The following is a 23,125-nucleotide window of genomic DNA, read 5'->3' as shown; positions in this document are numbered from 1 at the left end:
AAGATACTACTAGTTATATCACTGAGTGAGAAGAAATAGTCTTAAGTGTAAAAAAATCCCAACAATTGATTTATCATATCATAGGGTATCAGTTGACACTCATACAACTTACAAAAGAGTTTTGCCATTGTAAGAGATTTGTGAAGCCCCAATAATTAAAGAAGGGTAGCTTACATATTCTTCATAGAAACTCCAATAAGCAAATTAAACACACAGCACGTTGACTATGATTTTATATGCCTTTATACAGTATTTTTACTGTGTTTATGATAGAATCACAAAGTGTTGTACAACCAATGTGATTCTGGGCAAAATAACAAACATGGCTTACAATATTAAACTACATGGCACACACATATAGTTTTCCGCAGAACTTACATAGAATGATTAGATGCCATCTAGACTGATTGTGAGATTAGGATTTTTTATGGGATCCAGCTGACACTTAATTTGAACTAGTTATCCTATCATTGAAGTCTTATATCTGTTAATCCTGATTGTGGATATTTATTAACACAAAACCTGTTTAGATTTGGCCAGTGTCATTTCCAGGCAATCTGAGTGTTTCCTTGTCCTCAGGGATGAATGAAAAACCTGAACTATTTTATTTGTTTATACTTTAAAGCAAATACAGAGAACCCTTTGGTGTCCTGGAGTTTCATTTAACTTTTGGGGAGGTAACAAGAGATGCAGCATGCAAACCAATATTTAAAAGTGATGAAGGCACCATTACACATTGGTCAAACTGGAATTTTCAATTGAATTCCCCTCCCCCCTCCGATTTCTCAGAGGGGAAGAAATAGAGGATTTTCCTCTACAAAATCTACATCTCTTTCAGGGTTTACACCACAGTAGTTTCCATTTTAAAAAAGAAGTTCAGTATTTGCATTAGCCTTTGAAATGCAAATCACCAAAACTTATTTTAAACAAAAAATAAATAAAAGGGTACTATGCTTACTTAGCAGTTCGAAAGCACGTAAAAATGCAAGTAGAAAAATAGGGACCACTACGGTGGGAAGGTAACAGTGTTCCGTGCGCCTTTGGCGTCTAGTCATGCCGGCCATATGACCACAGAGACGTCCTCGGATAAGCGCTGGCTCTTCGGCTTTGAAACGGAGATGAGCACCGGCCCCTAGAGTTGGAAATGACTAGCACGCATGTGCGGGGGAACCTTTACCTTTACCTTTATGCTTACTTTGTACTGTCTTTTCATAGTAATATTTAAAATTAAAATAAAACAATCCTGGATTTAATTATATGCAATGGGTTTAAAAAAATTCCACTCACCTGTTTGTGAAAGGGCTTCCTGAGGGAACAGAGTGGGAGAATATTGTGTCATTCATGCTGGTGACCGGTCTAGGAGGCCTTGAAAGAAAACAGAAAGTCAAAAAATGTCTTGTTTGTAAACAACAGGGCATGAAATAAAAAAATTAAAACGTGAATGTGATCAGTCAATAATACTGCAGGATGTCCTGCAATTATACTTTTCTTCTACATTAAAAATGCAAAAGTTTTATATTTTATATTTTTTACATACAAGGCTGAATGTTAGAAATGCATTCTTTTCACGTCACCCATGCAAATTCTCTGCAGCCTTTCTTTCTTTGCTTTGTTCTTCCTTTTTTTTTTTGGGGGGGGGTAATTTTTCCAAAAAAGCTCACAGAAATGTTTGATAAGTTAAAAATACTGAATTTCTTCAGAAGACATTAAGTTATTTGACAGAACATTTGTCCATTTTTGAATGGCCAAATAGGTCTACTTTGAACTCCTAATCAGGCATTCAAAAGGACAAGTACTTATCCTGTAAGGCTAAGCCAGTGTTTCAGTTTTGACAGCTTGAAGATGTAAAGTGAGGAATTCTGGGAGTTGAAGTTCACATATTTTCAAACTGCCCAGGTTGAGAAATACTGGTATAAGCATTTCCATTAAGTGCCATCTCCCTCCAAATTACATCAACATACATAAGACATCCACTCAGTAGTTTTCTGCAGCGGAAAAAAACTACACAGATAGTGACTTCTGTGCGAGGAAGGTTCCTGATAATATTGTATTCTTAGCCATGTAGAAGTCAATATATTTCTGACAGCATATGTAACATCTTTCATATAGCAGACATCCATTACTATAATTTGAGCAAAGTTGGTTACCAAAAATAGCTTACAAATTCTAAATACATGGAAATAGCCTATAAATTCCAAATACCTGGAAATATACCTTCTTTGTGACTATCAGAAAAAAGGGGCTTCAGAATCTACTTGAATTAATCATCTGATCTCTTCTATATTTTAAGGCAGTTTATTCATACAGCAAAAAAGAGAAAATAAAAATATGTACTGTAGTTATTACATACAACTGATTAATATGTGCAGTAGAACCTATTTTTTAGAAAATGTAAATCAGTGCCTGGCTGAGGAATTCTGGGAGTTGAAGTCCACAAGTCATAAAAGGGCCAAGTTTTGAAGACCACTGATGTAAATTATACTTGAAAGGCAGACAGTATTCAACAGTTTGTATGAGCTTCCCAGGTGGTTATCTTTTAATTAATAATTTAAAATTTTGTTTCTTCCTCATTAAAATGCTTGAAGAGATAATGTATTACTTACCAGGTGTCTCTTTTGCAGGCAAAATAAAAGTAAGAGAACCTTATTAGTTAAATGCAGTCTTATATTTAAAAAACAGTGGAGGAACTTATAGCTAATATTCTGATCTTATAAACAAAGTATTAGTAAGGACTGTGCTGATTTGCCATGTTGAAGGATAACATGATTGTTCTTACATATAGAGTATTTCAAATGCTATAAAATCAGAACAATTGCATACTTTTGCCATTGTTCTTGTCATTTGAGGAGATTTCTAATAGGAGTTTTCTTTCCATTTCCTGTAGTCCTCCATATTTTCTCAGACCATTTCAAAATATTCCCTAGCTTATAATATTTACTTTTGTTTAAATTCTGATGTTACAGAGTGAATTTGTGAGGGAATATGCAAAAATATAGGTAGTTTTACAGAAAGAAGGAGGAAGAGGAGGAGGAGGAGGAGCTTAGTTCTCGATACTAATGGCATCCATTCTTACCCTTTCATTTTAGAACAGATTTTGAGGCAATTGGAAAGTTAAAGTTAATGTGGGAATGTTGAAAATTTATGTAATGAAACTAAAATAGGCAGAGATACACAAGGGCCTGGGAATGAAAAAAACAACCACATGGAATTTATTTTAGAAGATTAATGCCTTGGATTTTTTTTTATTAGGACCTCCACCTATGCAGTATACAAAGCATTGTGTAATACATTAGGGATTATATTATGCTGTGAACTGCAATTGAAATTAGGGTAAATTCCAAAAACAATTTGTGAAATGATATGAAACTACTTTGAACTTTGATGTGCATAAATTAGTATTTTCAATTCCTTCAGTATATGTTACATAAACAAGATAAGACACTCTGATAATTAACAATAGTCACAGAAAAATATGTTAAATGCTATAGATTATCCTTCTTATTCTACACACTTCTCTACACACAATTCTCAACTTTATCAGTAATAATGACCATATCATATAATCATATAAATAACTATTAGGGAAGCTACTGTCCTAACATCATATGAGACAACTGCAGCTAAAATGTTGCATTTTTCTAAATACGTTTATAGATACCAGGTTTTGTAGAAATTCTGACTTATTTTACACAAAAGTCATAACACTGCTGTTTATAGCATTTGTTGGATCAACTTGTGTGTAATTTTTCTACATAGTACAACATGTACTCCTTGAAAGAAAAACAGAACATTTGATACACAATGGTTATTCAAAGATATTTCAAAAATTAAGGCATCCTTGCATAAAGGAATAAATAATTTTAAATATCAAGGTTCCTTTTCCATATAACAAAGGTTATTTCATTTCATAACACATAACAGTATTGTCTTTTGGAAGTAGCTACCTATAAGTGGTATATGTGTATCTATAATGTTCACTTTGGAAAAATGTTTATTTTTCACTTTTGTTTATCCTCAATATATGTATGTGTATGTGCTGCATTAAAATTATAATTTATTAAATTAAATTAGTTTGAAATGTGTAGTGATAATTCCCAAATGATAAATTGTAGTTTATTTGTCAACAAAATAATGTAATTTTAAGATTTAATTCAAGCATTTAGTTTTTAAAAGCTTTTAAAAATTAGCTACTGCTTTTGTCAGTGTGAGTTACGCCTAGGTGAATAAGTTCTACAATTACTATACTTATTATAGCATTAATGCAATTTTGTAAATCATAACATTAGGTGGTTTCTTTCTATTTAACCTTAAAGTGAAGACAAACAGCATATAGAACAAAGAGCGTGCAAATACTTACACTATATGTGCCAGGTTTAGAGGTTTTTCAGGCTGATCAGGGAACATTGGATGCAAAGGTTCACGGCTGGAAGCACAGCTTAAAGACTTGCTAAGTGCATTAGTTAACTTCTTAGCAGGTGATTTCTGGGAGAAACAAGAAAGGTAAAGGTAATTTGGATAAATAAGGACTGTAAACTGTTGTTGCCAGCAGTAGAAGGATAAGAAAACAAAACAAAACAATATTCTGCTGGTTACTATCATGCATAAACTCCCAAAGTCCATTTATTCTGTGGTTCTGGATGATTTCATCAGCATATGCTTATAAATCTATCAATGGACCTTAAAGAGGGTCTGACTTTTACAAAGGACATTTGGCATAAATATAGATACAGTATTTCCCAATTCACTTTTCACCTTTCCTTTTGTGAAAGAATGCAGAGGATACAAGTGAAACCCAAACTTGCCATGAAACTTCATCTTTCTAAAAGCATAAATCTCTAAATAACTGCTAATAAAAAATCAGATCTGGAAGCTAATCGTATTGATTATAAAACAACTAAGAAGAAAAGAGAGATACAGAACCACATTTTTCTACTTGTCTACCGGCCACTCATCATTTAGATACATTTCTGCTACTAAGATACATTTCTACTACTAAGAAGTGAGAGCTCATAAGCCATAGCAGAATCAGATCTTTCATTCGCTGCCCGCTGAACAACCAATCTAACTGGTATTGCTAATCACCCGATCAGAGATTCTCAGTTTTTAATTTTTCTTTGTGATACAAAATAAGAAGCATCAGCTTCTTATACCACACTTTTTGTACTGCAAACTTTAATTTTTATCTAGTATCTGTAGTACAAGTCCAAGTGCATTTTTAGTGTGGCTATTGCATTCTTTCTAATAATACAGCTGTGATCATCTCAGGATGTGGAGAAACAAAAGAGATTTCATTTTCATAATGCTTTCTCTGTCATAGAGTTTAATCTGCAACCTAATTATTCTGCAGTTGTTGAATATCTAAAAGCAAATCTTATTGATCTAACAGAATTGCTAGGAATATGTGCATAGACGTCTACCACATATAAGTTTGAATCTAATGAATTAGATTAATTTAACTGTGGCTTATATTAGCAGTACAGTGGATCACAGATATAATTTTAGATACTTGTGGAAAATGGAGAAAGCCCATATGAATACGTTCAGTTGAGTATAAAGTAGAGTTCATGCACTAGAGCTTATATGAAAAATGTGAACTGCTAAGGAGCAGTTAAACAAGTGAGCTGAATATGTAGCATATATATTTACATCAACATCTAATGGAGTTTAGTAGTAAAGCAGTAGTTTTCATAAATTTATTATTATATATAGCAAGCAACAAATAGAAAAGCCAACATATTGACTATGTCCTACAAAAATTAGTAACTTACTGTGGAAATAATTTTATATTCCAAGATCCTCCTGCAGCTGTTCTGTTATCCACCTAGTTTAACCTGTTAGACTGCTCAGATCCACATTGATGGTAGTAGCCACACTATTCAGTTCTTCCCATCTGACATTTTAGAACTGATTGAGCCAGGAACCCAGACAGGGCTTCTCCATTATAGGAACTTCTAGTATCTTGGCAACAAAATCAGCTTCTTATATGTGATCTTAAGGAAAATAATTCAGTCATTTCTAAATCTCTGCTAAGTTCAAACAGTCTATAGTAATTTATGAAGCTTCCCTTACCCATGACGTATATTCTTTCATTTGGTGTTGGTTGCTATGGGAACCACTGGCATGTCCCCTCCAGAAGCAATCTTGACAGAGCTGGTAATTGTGACACTGCTGGCATCGGTAGCGAAATCCCATCATGCTCTCACTATGGCAATAGGAACACTCAACAGGGTGGAAGACTGCAGGGGGGATATATATTCAAACCAAATAAAAGAATTAATCAGCATACTGTTAAAACTGAAGCTATTAAGAAGTCTTGGAAACATCCTCTTGTGATTATAATTTTCAAAATCAGATTTATTTCTAAATCATTGCAATTTTCTCTCAATGAAACATCTGGTTCTAAGAGGGAAACTACAGCAAAAATATGAAAGAAAATATTCGGGGAAGAAATCTACTAAGTTCAGCTTGGAAAGAAACGAAGATATAGATCAAAGATGCAAGAATAATGGTTACATTTGGGAGATGGCTGCTTTTGGTGTATCACACCAGTTTTACAAAGATAAGAGGAGACAGAAATGAAATGCCTATGCTATAGGAATTTAAACACATTCCAAACAATCTTTTTCCCCCCAGTTCCGTGGGACCATAAATTAAATCCAGACAAGACAACAGAACTGCAAGTAGTAGAAAAACAGTCATGGTGATTTGAATTCAGTCTTTCTAGATGGAACTCCCTGCCCATTGAAAGAGTAACTGCAATCTTTTCAATGTTGCTAGAAGTCCAGATGGAATAGTGCCAAGGAATGGCTTTCCATGATTATATCTAGGGCACCAACTCAGAGGTAGTTACAGCTATGTTCTTATTTTGTTTGCATAGTGACTGGACTTTCAATATATTCTATATGGGACTAAGCTTACATTTATCTGGAGACTTGAACTGATACAAAGCACAGGAAGTAGGTTGCCAGCCACAGCACAGTATGAGAACTGTATCACACCCTGATTGTTATTTTCCAGGTATAACTTACGTTAGTTATTTTAAATGTTAATTTTAACATGTAAAACCTAATTACTAAACACATACCTTTTTGCAGGGCTTATTGTGATTCTGCATGCTAAAATCTACATCTCTCTCTTAAGATGCCATCACTTTCAGACATACTGTAGAAATCTTTCTCCTAAGTTATGTAATGTATTCCATTTGGAGATACGTCTGGCCCCTCACTCTTCAAATGTTCTGCCTCTTCATTTAAAATGTTGCACTGGTATTTTAATATTTATTTAATTATTGGTTTTTGTTGGAACTATGCATTGCTAGATTTCTTGATCAGTCTTGTTATGTCAGCAACTAATTAAATTAATAAAATTTGTGTTTTGTTTTTAGAAACATGCTTTTAGTGTAAATATAGGATAAAAACTGTTCTCTTTATAATCATATACATACTGTTGGAAAAGAGCATGTCCATTTTTCCTTTATTTTCAAGGATTAAATGACTCTTTAAAAAGATGCAGATAGAAAGTAGTGGAGTGAAGAATACCTGACAAAGTTTCTTTAGTATGTTTTTTCTTACTTTAAAAAAACTCCTAGATCATTGTAATTGCATGTGTAATTCTCTGTCTTCTTCTCTTTCAAAGTTACATTGTTAGACAATTGTTTTTTGAAAGGAAATGCACAAACAGGTATGTTTGTAGCAGCATGGTGGCTTTTTTAAAGTAAGAAAAATATACCCTTTGCTCCAATAAATAAACAACTTTTCTTCCCAAATATTGTGGAAGGAATTTAATTTCTTCTACGAATCATCATGAATGGGATGAATTAAGGATAGCCAGAATTATTACTGCTATCTCAGTTGTTCTTCATGTTTTAACTACATACCATTCTCAACATTTGCCAGTCGGTGTAGAAGTGGCAACCAGACAAGACATTGTGGTGGAGGATCAGACATAAGAGTATCCAAAAAAGCATTCAGTGTAACTTTTTTCTGTTTAAATAAACAAAGCAAGAAAAAAACATTAGCAAATAATGGGATGAGAAAAATATACTGTATTTGTAGATGAGAAAAGCAAGCAATTAAATTATAATTCACTTATGATGTTGTTTAAGGTAATTTAAAATCCAGAAGTCCCTTTTAAGAAGACATCACTAATTCAAATGTGTTGTAGGTTCACAGCCAAACTATAAACCACCTAACTGATCAAAGAAATAATTCAATTACTGTTATGAATTCCCTCATGGTATATAATAGCAGCATTCTTTTTCTTTTCAACACTTGAATTGAGTACTTCTCAGAGATTCTGTTCCTGCTCCATCATCCTACTATAAAGGACACAAAAATAATTGCTACTTCCTTCTGAATGTGCCTTCTCTATTGTATTGAGAAGATATGGTGGGATCAGAGGTGACTGAAAAGGGAAAAAGGATGTATATAAAATGGGTATATTAAGATGTAAGAAATAGAAAAACACAGTTTTACTGAGTAGTTTTGAATCTTCTCTGATGGCCACAATATTGGCTATCTCTATGGAGATAATACTTTAATATTTCAGAATGTGATATCGTATCATTTCACCAACAATATTTATCTGAGAATAATATCAAGATGAGATATCAAATAATTTGGTTGCAAATAAGGCTACAGAATTCTAGATTTCCTTAAGGCAAGAAGAAAAAAGGAAGAAGGGATAGGGAGTTCATTTTTCTTATCCAATTATTCATGTACATACATTTTTCCTATCCAGCACGAGAGAAGATAATCAAACTCATTCTGTGGCTTTCATCAAATTCACAGCATCTCACAGGTCCATTTTAGGATATTTTATCTTAAATAGGGAGATCATTTACATATATTCCATGCCATACCTATATGAAATTCTATTACACTACCATTCTGGATTGCAAGTGCAGAAGATTGATCCTATTTAAAATTAAGTAAAATACAATTGGATTTTGACACTGTATACCAGTATGAGTATGATGAAAAGCAAGAAATCATAAATAACATTTTATTTACCTGTTGAGAAAAACAAGACTTTGCAGATTGTTCTGTATAACCAAAAGAAGGACCTTCAAAGACTGCAGTGGGCAGTTTAAGAACTTCTCGCAAAAACAGGTCATATTTTCCATACACCATTATCCCACTAGTGTCTGAAATCATTGAGAATATATCTGATGGAGAAAAAAAGTGGAAACTTTGAAATGAAAAGCTATGAACTACAAACTGCAAACATATTCTAAGTGATGACTTACATCCTCAATATGTAGCACCACACTGCCATCACTATGGCAAATCACACAGAACTATAAATTGCTACAGAGATGACCTCAATACAAGTATAGGACTGTGTTTATTAGGAACAATTAAAAGTACTGGGTAAATAGTAAAGGATCGAGGCAGCCAATGTTTATTTTTCCCAAAAAGAAATGTTATCAAAAGATATGGGAGGGCATACTTTTAAATAGACATGAATAGAAATGGATTATAAATCCATTTTGCACTTAATGTCTAATGTTTATTCCTTTGTTGTATAATTCAAGATGTATTTGTATAACAAGCAGTATAGACATATATTCTTAAACAAATGGCTAATATAACTAAAACAGAATACCACTTTCAACACTTGTTATCTCTTTTCTCCCTAAGATCCTTCTTGAAGATGTCTTCAGGGAATCTCAGTCTTTTTTTGGGGGTGCGTGGGTGGTCAGGGGTCAGTTATTTTAGTAGTTTAATTTTACTTCTGTTTCTCATAATGTAGCAGCATGTGACTATAGTTTGGGTCTCAATGTCTTCTCAAAATATTAAACAACACATTTTTCATTTTAGCCTGTGTGTTCCTTGCTCTGCTGTATGATAATATTTTTTAGCTTGCAGAATGATAGCAGTAAGCCAGAAGATGGTTGTTTATAGACTGATAAAATGAAAACACAGAAAACCAATGGCAAAAAAGGCCTAGTGGTCCATCCAATCTACCTTTGAGTTTGTTTTTTGTTTTTTAAAATGTATTTATTATTTTAATTATTATTATATTATTTATTTTTGTTTTATTTTTAAAATTTTATCAGATGATGGACATGTGTTTATCCCAAGGGTGTTTAAACTGACTCACTACATCTGCTGGATATATTCTGAGTTTCTTGATCTGGTCAGAGCAAATAAGGTCCTGTTTAAATATAGAATTAATGAGTAAATACACAGGTGACGGGTTATATATATTTGATATTAGAGAACTAGTTTTAAAAATAAAATATGCAATGTTTTATATAGTGTGATTCTATATCAGTCATTATATTATGCTTGTGTACTCTGTTTCAGAATGTTTTACTGAATTTGTTATTTAAAAGCAGTATTTTAATTGGAATTGCAACCTGATTAAGCAAATTTGATTAAGCTAATAACCAAATTGGCCTATTTTTCAAAGGTGTTGCTGATTGCTTTTCTTTTTGCTTTTGGACTAAACAAAAATCAGTCCTATAAAACAGCAGTTCCCAATCTTTTCAGCTGTGTGGACTGGCAGCGGCAGAGGGCAGCAGTGGAGGGGGGAGAGAACGGTTTCATGCATGTAACCTAATCCCACACATGCACAAATGTAGCTTTGCACAGTTTGCACAGGCTGGTTTCCAACAGGCCACAGACTGGTAGCGGTCTGCGGACTGAGAGTTGGGGACACCTGCTATAAAACATTTAACAAATATTTTATAGGTAATTAATATAGAGTCCTCAACTTTTTATCTTTTTATCAAATATTAGTTTGATGGACAATAAAATGTTATGACATTGCATAAGCTGGGGAATCTTTGCTCATCTGAGCCATGCTGAGTAACCAAGGAGGTATTTTTTACTCCTCAAACACTGGGGTGGGTGTGGGGAGTGATCCTATTATGCAAATTTTATAGTATTTTTGCATTTTTTTTAACATTATAAAAACTAGTCAGGAAAATAAACGGCAAATTATGCATTTTACTGGACACATAATTTATTTGATCAATTGCAACATGATTATTTTTAATTCAAAAATTCTAAAAAGAAGTCACATATATCTAGCCCAGATGACAGACATTAACAACATTAACAATACTTTTGTTGTTGTTAATTTTCTATGAAGTCCTGATGCAAATTTGCTCAAGAATATTTTTGCTGATTTGGTTAACGTTATTATACAGTATTAAAAACCAAACACATATTGTTTCCTAATTCTTACAAACTATTTTATTAAAATTCATAGACTTACATCTTAATTTATCCATAATCTTTCCTCCACAAAGTGTTGCCAAGGCCATTTTGACAGCAAACACAGATATTTTCCCATGTCCTTCTCTAAAACATAAAACATAAAATAATCTTTGCATAGTTGTTGAATAACATAACATAAATATCTTAGGCTTGCATTTTTTTTCAAATCTGAGGCTACGATCCATAACTAATTGAGAATTTGGAACAATTTGCCTTCTAAGTAAAAATGGAGATTCTTGACTCTGTCAATTCTTGATTTTCTCCATTTCTTGTTTTTCCAGTTTCATTTTTCCCTCGATATTATTTGCATTAATTTGTGAATATTTCTACAATCTATGCAAAATTAATACATATGCAAGTATTTTCCCATAATAGAATGGATTTTTATATTTTTATTCATGTATGCATTTTTGTCTAATATATACACTGTAAACTTTTTTAAAAAATCAAGGTGTACAAATTACAAAATTGCAAAATATGCTGAAAGATCATTATATTTTAGTTCAATTTTGAATTTAAGAAATAAACACCGAATTAATTCTTCTTCTATCCTTGATTCTTTTTTTAATGTATATGATTTGCTATGAAGTATTATGCTGATGGCAAGGGCCATTTTCAAGTTAAACTTGGGCTTTATGATTTCAGAACTGAGAAATTAGCCACTGCTACTTTTCTATGCATACCATAGCATGAGATCAACAAACAGTTAAATTAATTCAGTCTGGAAATTGGCATCTTCAGTTTGAATCTAAACTGTAGACGTCAAAAGTGCTTTTATGCAAAACACTTTGGCAGATGAAGTAAAGACCTTGAGACACTTCTATACAATATGAAAGGCTTTGTTGATGCTACCTTTGATTACATTTTTTAGGACTCAGTATGTTGTACTGATCTGTTTGGTTGATTTGTGCTTCAGTGTATTGTGCAGCCCCCAAGAGTTTAATTCAATAATCAAATTATGTGTAATGGAAATATGGAGACAAGAACATTAGCTAAATTGTGAGAAAGTTTCTCCCTTGTTGTGATTGTTACTTGTTCTACCATACTGCCCAATGAAAACTTCTTGAGAACCTCAAAACTTATGCATTTCTTTGTAGCAGTTAGGTTAGTTCTATTCAAAGCATTTCCCATTGTGGACTTCAGATATTTTTTAAATTCACATATAAGAAATAAGTCTTCATTTAGTATCATTTGATCCCTTGATGACTCCATGGACATATTCATGTAGTTTTCTTGGCAACATACAGAATTAGTTGGCCATTGTCTTTTTCCAGCAGCTTTTTTTCAACTTTCAATTCTAGCCTGAGATCTTTCAGCCAACTTCTAACCAAATCTGAACTGCTTATCTTTTTCAGCCTAGGATGGTAGATACTTATTAATAGTAGTATAGCACTTTTCTTCATGAAAATGCACTTGGATATTTTAGAGATGAGGTGTTTGTTTTGCAAAGAAAAGATTTATAGAAGGACAGGACTCTGCTTTAGCAGCAAATTCATCTATAAATTTTCCAAGGTGGACATAAATATCTCCAATTCTAGCATACATTGATCATTGTTTTATGGCAGAGATCAGATACTAAAGAGGAGCGTAAGTGTTTTGGGGACAGATGAATTATGAAAAAGTGTAAATCCTCTATAATGCTCTAGATCTTTGATTTCCAGGGATGAAATATTTTATTTTACAACATTTACTTGAGATTAAACACAATTTGATATCAGGAAAGGATGAGTTGTGCAGTGATTCAAAGCGCCTCCCCTCAAATTTACTGTCTGCTTTCAGCTTGAAAGTGTTTATGTGTGCATGGATGTAGATATGCTTATGTACACTTGGGCCACATGCTGCTATAAACATTGTTAGATGAAAAAATGTTAGGACATTTTACATTGTTACAACTGATTTGCTACTTTTGCCTTATCTTTAATCCCTTAATGAAAGCTCTTACAAATTCCAAGTCTTCTGTCTGGACACTTCAGTACTGCAATTTGCACAATTAAATGAATTGCTATACTTGAGCAAACTGGAAACACGCTTACATTCCAGTTCAATTATTCAGCTAAGAAAAACCTACATACCATTCACTAAGCATATTCTACAGACTTAACTTCAATGTCCTTCTTTATTTAAAAAAACAGTTTCACATCTTTCTTGGTTTATTGAACAACAGAAAAATGTATATCATAATGATCTCATTTTCACAGCTATGATTTTGTGAGAGTGACTTGGCAGTGAGCAATAAAGTACGTGTCCAAGCATTTGCAATTAGTTTCCTTCCTGTTTTTGACTCCTGTTAGAGTAAAAAATTCAGGGTCTGCATATATTAAAAAGACTTTGCCCTCTTACTGTACAGCCTTTCAAAAATCCTGAAGGCCATATTTCTGCAGCCTACTGACAATTTCTCTTTGGGGAGGGGAAGGGAGATATTTGGATGCAAACATACAGCGCCTCTGCTGCTTCTTCATGTGGAACAGTTGCTTCCCCACCAGCTCAGCTGTTTCCATGGTGACTAAGCTGTACTAGTTGATCTGGCTCAGGAAAGTACACAAGTGCCAAGTGAAAGGTCCATCAAATGCATATTGGAGAGGACACAAGAGGGTGATAGGCAAATGGGAAGATAAATAAACTCATCAGAATGTTCTTTAATTGTGTTGACTTCCAACCAGTACAGTTCCAAAATAAAATGCAGTTAAAGCAGTAATGCAGTAATAGATAATTTGCACGGAACAGAAGTCAGTCAGGCTATTCAAATGCTTTTATAAGAAGGACTCCTGAATGTGTATTTCCCAATTCTTTGCAGAAAGTGAGATTGAAAGGAATACAGAAATGTGTAATTTTCAATTTTGTATAAGTTCAACATTTTTCTGAAATCGTATTTTGCTCAAGAGCTAATGTTTTCCTATAACATACAGAAAAACAGCATTCATTATTATTAAAGGGACTTACGGATCAAAAGCTGCCAGCAAAAAGTTGAGCAATAAACTGATAGATTGTTCGACATTAATCTGGTGGGTTGTTGGCATACGTTTGTTGAGTTGATAAAAAATAGTGGAAAGCACAGCTTCAAGTCGAGCCACATTCAGCTCTATAGTTGGGTCCAGGTTGTTCAAAGAGTTTTCCCGCAATGCTTCTATAACATTCCAAATGTCCACTAGGTGCACTATGTATAAATTAAAAAAACAATAGTTAAGTATATTGGGGAAAAATATATCACGATACAGCATTTTAAAGTAATACTCATATATTCACAGTAAACCATAAGAAATGCTAGACTTTACATAGCTCCTTCATCCAAAAGTTTAATTAATGGCTCAAGAACTTTTAAGATTTATTTTGTTATAATATGTAAACTTCAGAATTCTAAGTTATAGAGTTATAGAACTACACTAAGATGGGAATCCTTTGGTTCTTGTGCTTCTGTTTTGTTCCTGTGGCTGGAAACTCATTATGCAGACTCTTTTGCTCCTGGCTAGGTCTTGGCTATTCCTTCTGCCTGAATTCTTCTGATCTAATGAAGTTCTCTTGGGCTTACTATTTTATGATGGATTGATTACCATGTCCTTGTTTTGGATTTTCTGATTTCCCTCCTACGTACCGTTCAAGGCTGATTTTGCATTGTTTATTATCTGTATAATGTTTAACTTAGTTCTTAGACATATCCTACTGAGAGATATCCAGATTTAGTGTAACATAAATACCAGCTTTATAAACATTAGCCTGAAGTCAGTAATAACTGTAAAATGTAGAGCTCTTATAAATTTTATGATTAGGAAGCAATTATATTATTTTTACTTTTAATTAGAATAGAATAGAATAGAATAGAATAGAATAGAATAGAATAGAATAGAATAGAATAGAACAGAACAGAACAGAATAGAATAGAATAGAACAACAGAGTTGGAAGGGATCTTGGAGGTATTCTAGTCCAACCTCCTGCTCAGGCAGGAAACCCTATGCCATTTCAAACAAATGGTTGTCCAATCTCTTCTTAAAAACTTCCAGTATTGGAGCATTCACAATGTTTGGAGCCAAATGTCAAGCCCCGTGGGCTTGACATTGAAGGGTAGAGGGAGGGAGATGAGGACGCCTGGGAGAAGGCCAGCGGCAGTCTTACCCGTATGCCGCTGAACAGCTGAGTGGTTCCATGGCTGGCCCACCGGACAGCTGTTCGGCACGGGGAGGCATCAAGGAGGAGGCCAGCGATGGAGACGATGCCAGCGACAGCCTTGCCTGGACTGGTGGAGCATGCAGTCGCTGCCAACCAGCTGGGCAGCTCCGCGGCCAGTTTACCGGATAGCTGTTTGGTGTTGGGGAGACATTGGGGACCTGGAGGCATGCTGTGTGTCTGACAAGCAGCTGACTGACACGGGAATGTTATTGAGAGGCCAGGCACCGGCAGCGTGGCCTGAATGGCCGAACAGAGCTGGAAGCTGGAGGCCTGCATTCTGCATCAATGCTCTTACCCCTTCAAACACCAGATGATGGTTAGATGGGTGGGGGGTGGAGCTAGGTGGAGAATGCATGTACGGCGCTGGGAGAGGATTGCTCCCAGCGCTAACTTTCTGCCAGAGTCCCAATAAACCCCTGGTTCCAGACAGAAGGAGGTGTAAGCACAGGGCTGTAGTGTCCCCTGTTCTTCAGGAGCAGAACTGCCCCGACTGCAACGTCGTCCAAGCTGATGCTAGCGATGTTGCAGTTGGGGTGGTTCTGCTCCAGAAGAACAGATAAAGGACACTACAGCCCTGTGCTTTCATCTCCTGTAAGCTGACGGACACAGAATGGGCGTGGGCAATATGGGGGAAAGAGGCGTTCGCAGTATGGTGGGCATTGTTGACTTGGCGACACTTTTTGGAGGGAGCCAAAGAGCCGTTCGAGGTTTGGACAGACCATAAGAATTTTGAGGCCTTGCAGACACTGCGGCTCCTGTCCCCAAAACATATACGATGAGCACAATATTTCTAACGATTTCGCTTCCAATTGAAATATGTGCCAGGGATAAGAACTTCTTAGCGGATGCACTGTCACGTATGCCCCAATATAATAGCAGGCGGGGGGAGGTGGTACAGGCCATTATGCCTCCTTTCAGGCAGTCGGCCCTAAGGTGGTTGCACAGAAACTGGCAGATGACCTGGTCCAGGAGCTACGCAGAGTGAACCAAGACAATCCCTGGCTGCTGGGACATCAGGCCCCGCTGACTAAGAGGGAGGGGTTGGCTTGGAAGGGCGATAAGCTCTACGTCCCACAGGCAATACGGCCTAAGGTATTACAGAGGTGCCACAATGTGAAACATGATGGTCACTTTGGGTTTCTCAAAACCCTACACCTGGTAAGACGCGAATTCTGGTGGCTAGGGATATAGAGGCATATGTACGGGGCTGCCCTGTGTGCGCCACCACAAAGCCCTGTACAGGGAGGCTGCCAGGGTTGTTGCAAAAGGTGGTGAACCCGACCCAGCCATGGGAGGATATAGCCATGGACTTCATCATGGAGCTACCAGAGAGCCATGGTTGCACAGTTATCTGTACAGTAATCAACCTCTTTTCTAAGCAGGCCCAGTTTGTTCTGTGTAAGGGGTTCCGTCTGCCCATAAGCTGGCCAAACTATTCATCACACAGGTGTACTGTCTGCACGGGGTGCTCTGACGGATCATATCAGATTGGGGGGTGCATTTCACAGCTCGGTTTTGGCATGAGTTCGTCCGTTCCATCGGATTGTCCCAAGGATTCAGCTCGGCTTTTCATCCCAGTACCAATGAGGCGGCCGAACGGGCCAACACAATGGTAGAACAGTATCTGCGGTTCTATGGCTCTTACCAACAGATGGACTGGGTTGACCTGTTATCGTTCGCCGAAGTGGCATATAATAATGCGTTTCACAGCAGCACCGGATTCGCCCTCTTCCGGGTGGTACATGGGATGGAATTTGTCCCTATTCCTGAGTGTTTGCAGGGGGACCCTTCCCTCTGTCAACCCCAGGATTGGATAACTCACATTGGTGGGTTTGGGGAGAATGTGAAGAAAGCTTTACTAAGGGCAGAGGAGGCCTCAAAGGTGCAGGCAGACAAAAAAAGGATGCCCCCAAAGCCTTTTCGGGTGGGGGATATGGTATACCTCTCAACTAAGTAGCTGCGCCTGAAATTACCCCGCAAAAAGCTAGGGCCAAAATTCATAAGCCCGTTCCAGATTACGCAAGTTATTAACTCAGTCATTGTGTGGCTACAGCTACCCCGGCTTCTGGGAAAGGTACACCGGGTCTTCCATTGCAGCCTATTGAAGCCAGTGGAGAGGCCCTCATTTAGGTCTGTGAAATTGATACCGGGTACCATTATGAGATTCAAGAGGTGTTAGACTCCCGTATCCGACGGAGTTGGTTGTAGTACCTGGTACTGTGGAAGGGGTACCCTGTTACAGAGACATCCTGGGTGTGGGAAGCAGACATCCAATCCCCCCAGTTGTTGCAGATATTCCACCAACGGTATCCCAGTAAGCCAGGAGGGGGGTTGTCTGAATCATCCACCACGGCATATGATTAATCATACATTTCTCCTTGCCTTCCAGGTGGAGCCTTTGTAGAGGGGGTTGCCTGTCAAGCCCTGTGGGCTCAACATTGAAGGGTGGGAAGAGGGAGATGAGGACAACGCCTGGGAGAAGGCCAGAGGTGGTCTTACCCATATGCCGCCGAACAGCTGAGTGGTTTCATGGCCGGCCCGCTGGACAGCTTTTCAGCACGGGGAGGACAGCAACGGAGATGACACCAGCGACGGCCTTGCCTGGACTGGTGGAGCATGCGGTCACCGACAACCAGCTGGTCAGCTCCGCAGCCAGTTTGCAGGATAGCTGTTTGGCGTTGGGGAGGCGTTGGGGACCTGGAGGCATGCTGCGCGTCTGACGAGCAGCTGATCGGCACAGGAACGTCATCGGGAGGCCAGTCACTGGCAGTATGGCCCGAATGGCCGAACAGAGCTGGGAGCCGGAGGCCTGCATTCTGCATCAATGCTCTTATCCCTTCAAACACTGTATGCTGGTTAGGGGGGTGGGGGGTAGAGCTAGGTGGGGAATGCATGTAAGGCGCTGTGAGGGGATTGCTCCCAGTGCTAACTTTGTTTGCGGTTGTGTGATTAAATGCAGGCCAGAACGTTCCTTTTCTGTTGCCAGCCACCTGTGAATTCTCCAACTTGTTTTCTGTCTGGAACCTGGGGTTGGTAAGGACTCTGACAGCAAGTTGTTCCACTGATTAATTGTTCTGTCAGGAAATTTCTTCTTAGTTCTAGGTTGCTTCTCTCCTTGATTAGTTTCCATCCGTTGCTTCTTGTCCTCCTTTCAGGTGCTTTGGGCACCTGATAATTATATTGAAATGAAATGAAATTTCAGTTTTTATATTGGCTCCTCCTGTTATTTTTTGCTTCTAGGACATCATGTGTGAAATTCTTCCATTAATTGCAATTAAGATAAGAATGGAGATAGTTCAGCTACAAAGCACGTGATCATGGACAACTAAGACAGAGCCATTTCTTCATATCAAATGTCAGAGGAACCTTCATTATGAGATCTTGCTACTAGGAAAAAACAACCCCAACGTAAACTAGCTTTCCTTTGATCTTAGTAAGCCACTGCCTGATAGGATACTAGATTGTACTAACATGGTAAACAGAGGTGGGCCATTTCTGCTTACTGGTGGGCTTACTGCTAAGCTTGTAAGCCGCCCTGAGTCTTCGGAGAAGGGCGGGATATAAATGGAATTAAAATAAATTTAAAAAAAATTCTGCTCCCACCAGGTAGTCAAGTCAGCTGATATGGAGTGAAAACCCAGTTATTTTAATTGTTTATCAAATACATATTCCAAATTTTAATTGCTAAAAACTATTCCAAAGAAGATTAAAATTCTGGTCTCTTTGTATGCTCTGAGTTAGGAATCCTGGCACTGATAGAAAAATTTCTTTTGTCCTCCACCCTTTTGTCCTAGGCATATGGCCATCAATTGCAAGAAATATTGTATCTCATAAAATGTAGTGGATGACAAGGCTGAGCCCAAGGATGGGGTCACATGCACCATAAGTCTGGAATCCCTGTGCCTCCAAAAGAGGCCTCAGTCCAGCTTCCCTTGAAGTCCCTTGCCAATTTGCCTGGACCAGGGGTAGGCAACCTTGGCTCTTTTATGACTCATGGACTTCAACTCCCAGAATTCCTGAGTCAGCTGGCCTGGACCATTAATAGATCAGATTCTTGTGTATAGGTTGCAGTGCAATACACCTGACATAAAATTATGATTAAGATTTTTTTTACAGAAATATTTTTAAAAGTATCCAAATATTTTTTCAGGTGTAATTTGATTTTAGATTATAATTTCTTTCACTTAAAACCAGTTATTTCTCACACGAACCTTTTGCACAGGCTTAATGGGGACAAGCTGATGGTAGCAAAGTTTGGAAAATACAAATGGAAAAGCTAGTTGAAATTAGAACTGAGCCATAATGCTTTCCTCTTTGTACAGATTTTAAGGGCCTAATATTTTATGAGAAGCAGTATGGGTATCATGAGGGAATAACGTCCAGCAATTTTATTGTCTATGAAGCTCGGTACTATTAAATTTCTTTCTCCACTTTGCACTCATACGGTACATATAGGGACAGGAAGGACTGGCTTCACCTCAGTTTGGTTTTGTGATGCCACATAACTAATGAGATTTGGCTTTGTGTGAGTGGCTGAATCCAAAACAAAGCCATTCTTCTTGTCCTTTTTTCGACTAATAAAAAATAGAGGAAAAATAATTTAATTGCCAATCATCTTCATTATGCTCTATAAAAAGGTGAAAGGATATGCATGTGATACATCTTGGCCCTCAGTTATTTTGTTTTAAGTTTGTTAAGGTGGCTTTAGGAAAAATAATATATTTTAAAGCAATTACTGTGGTGTCATGCCAGATTTATGATCTTGGACTGGTGATATATGTTTACTCTCTGCTTGTGAATGGACCTTTTTTAATGCAATGGAAAAACTGATCAATATTATTCTGTGTGGTCAGTGTTTAATGTTCAGTCAATCAAATCTTTAATACGATCATGTTTAATGTTGTGTTTAAAAACTGAGCTGTTTTGTACGAGTGCATATCTTTTGTCTTTTTTTAATGTCCTTTCTGCCTTATCTGTTTTTGGTTTTATTTTTTTGAAATCTTTTTTTCTTTGCTTATGTATTTTTTTTTAATTTTATTTATATACCGCCCTTCTCCCGGAGGACTCAGGGCGGTGAACAGGGCATATATATAAAAAATACAAAAATACAAAAGTTAAAAGGAATTAAACATATGCCCAACTAAAAACAGTGAATACAAATATTAAAATAACAATAAAAAACCCCACCCATCCCCCATCAGGCCAGGCCGGCTTGTTCAAATAAGAATGTCTTTAGATCGCGATGGAAGGAGCGAAGGTCGGGTGCCATCCGGAGCTCAACCGGTAACCGATTCCATAGCTCCGGGGCGCCCACAGAGAAGGACCTCCCCCTGGGGGCCACCAATCGACATATATAAGAAGGTGAGATAACAATACCAGATTATTGGCTGTGTGCTAAATAAAAGTTGCACATGCATCTACAAATGATATATTGTTGTAATCATATTTTATATATCTATTATAGTTCTCTCAACTGCAGCAAAATCTTCAAGGACAAAACAATAAAGCAGTACACAGAAAAGTACTAGAAGAACCAATTGATGGCTATTTAAAATATCTCCAAAGCTGTCTGTCTGTCAGAAGCTGTAGAAATATTACAAAGATAAAACTATTAAAAGAGTATTTCAGCATGACAGGGAAAAGCAGAGGAGCTAAATTATTATTATTATTATTGCATTATTAATGTGCAATAACAACTTGCTATGTTTTTTCTTCAAATAGCTAAAGGAATTTTCCCTCTGTTACCCACAGCTTAACTCGACTAAGATTTGTTTAACTTTAGTAATATAGCAACCTAATTTATCCCCATACTTCAGGCCAAGGGTCTACTACTTTTCGGAAAAGTAGTTTTCACTGGTGTCTCTCTGATTTGTCTGTCCATCTGTTTATGTAACATCTATCATTGTTTCCTACACTGAAGATACCTTGATTAAAAATGGTTTCCTTATTACAGAAAGAAATATCAACATGGAATTTTGGCTACTCAAAGGGTAGCCAAAAGGGACAGTAGAACTAGGAGAGACCAGGAAGTTGCAAACCAGTTTTACATCAAAGCTAAAGAGATATAAAGAATGCAGTATAAAGAAACTGAATACACTGTCTCTGTCAAAATGAACAGAATAGCTAGGCTTGCTAAGGAAATAGTGATAGTTAAAGCTATAATTAAGTAGAAATAGCTTGAAATTTCATATGAAAAGGGGAGCCCAGAATTGTAGATAATAAATTTTATATCACTTCCTGAAGATGAGGTAATACAGATTCTATTTCTAATGGAAAAAGACCAATTACTAACCACTAGATGGCAGTGGGCATATTTTAGAAAACAGCATATATTTGTATTCTTACACATTAACCACATTAGCTTTCTAACAAATTAATAGAAATAAAGATTTCTGCTGTTTCCTAAAACTAATTTATATCTGTGTATCTAAATGAACATTGCAAAGGTTTGATTACCTAGCTAGTGATACCATTTTTCACTGCCCTGACTTACAAATTATGAGCTAAAAGAAGAAACAAAAAACATTTCATTGAGAAGTATGCATAAGGCATGCATTTATCCTATTTCTATTACATTACATCACCAAGAATCATTTGTAACATTAAACTTGCCTACTCTACAGGATTATAAAGATTACCAGGATCATATATACAAAAGATGTCCAAGGGCATATGTAGAGGGGGCAAATTTAAGATGGCATCAGTGACTATGTAGCTGAAGTCTTGGTCCCTTTTTGTTATGAGTTGCACACAAAATAGGGCACAGCTTTGATTGAATGATCCTGGCTCTCATCTTTTTTGACCCACTCTCCCCTCTTCTTGCTACAGATGCATCCAGTGATAAGTTTCTTGTATTAGGTTCTAGGGCAAAAAGCAACTTTTCATTTAGACCAACAATAGAAGGGTTTTTTTGTTTCTTGTTGCTCCCTAGTTATGTGGTAGCTCTAAGCAAAAGTTGTTGATTGGCATCTGAACCTTTCCTAGCTTCCCAAGACTTTATATCCACATATAACAGAATAACAGAAGGGACTTTGGAGCCTATCTTGAATACTATGTTAAGTTCTGGGCACCAAACTTTAAGGATTCAAAGATGTTGGGACAAGTTCAGAAAAGGGTTATGAAGATAAATCAGGGACCAGAAATCAAGATCTATGAAAAGAGACTGAAGAAGCTGGATATTCCTTGAAGAGAGACTGAAAAGTTGGATATGATGATATGCAGGAGACCAAGAATGAGTTTACCTCATTCTAGACTGCAGAACATGGAACAGATCTAACAAGAATGATTCCTACTGAATATTAAACTATTTTTTCTTTAAAAAAATCCTAATAGTAACAGAAGTTTTTCAATTATCTAATTAATAAAAATATATCTTTTATTGGGTGGCTTCACGCAGATGTTAAAACTGCTTTATGTGTGGGATGTTTTAACTTGTGACTCCTGCACTAAGCAGGGGCTAGTAGTTCAATGGGTAAATGGCTTTTCCAGCTATCATTCTATGTCTCTCTTAATACAAATACATTGACAACTTTTTCAGAGGTGGTTTGTTATTGCCTTATTATTAGATTAAAAGAAAGTGAGAGTGGCCCAAACTCACTAATCTAATTTTTGTGCCCACGGTAGAACTAGAATTCATGTTTCTCTGCTCCTAATCCAGCACTTTAACCAATAGACCAAATTGGCTCTCTTAGTAAATCTAGCCAATCTATGTTACTTTTGAAAGATACAATTGAAT

General features: G+C 36.6%; 1 protein-coding gene across 4 annotated transcripts in view; it reads right to left on the bottom strand.

The window, feature by feature from the left end:
* The window catches only part of DTNA (dystrobrevin alpha), a 131,539-nt gene that overhangs the window by 48,352 nt on the left and 60,062 nt on the right, over positions 1–23,125 (bottom strand). For all 4 annotated transcript variants that reach the window (XR_014492262.1, XR_014492263.1, XM_083360757.1 and 1 more), the window contains exons 4-10: positions 14,169–14,382; positions 11,227–11,312; positions 9,012–9,166; positions 7,877–7,982; positions 6,070–6,236; positions 4,358–4,482; positions 1,288–1,365 (exon numbers count right to left, since the gene is read on the bottom strand). Coding sequence is in view for 2 of the 4 variants with exons in the window: in XM_083360757.1 (XP_083216883.1) it covers positions 1,288–1,365; positions 4,358–4,482; positions 6,070–6,236; positions 7,877–7,982; positions 9,012–9,166; positions 11,227–11,312; positions 14,169–14,382 (931 nt within the window). In the remaining 2 variants the exon portion in view is untranslated. The remainder of the gene's footprint in view (positions 1–1,287; positions 1,366–4,357; positions 4,483–6,069; positions 6,237–7,876; positions 7,983–9,011; positions 9,167–11,226; positions 11,313–14,168; positions 14,383–23,125) is intronic.

The sequence above is a fragment of the Vipera ursinii genome (assembly GCF_947247035.1).
Source record: "Vipera ursinii genome assembly, chromosome: 3".
NCBI lineage: Eukaryota > Metazoa > Chordata > Lepidosauria > Squamata > Viperidae > Vipera > Vipera ursinii.
This window is presented reverse-complemented; position numbering and strand designations above follow the sequence as displayed.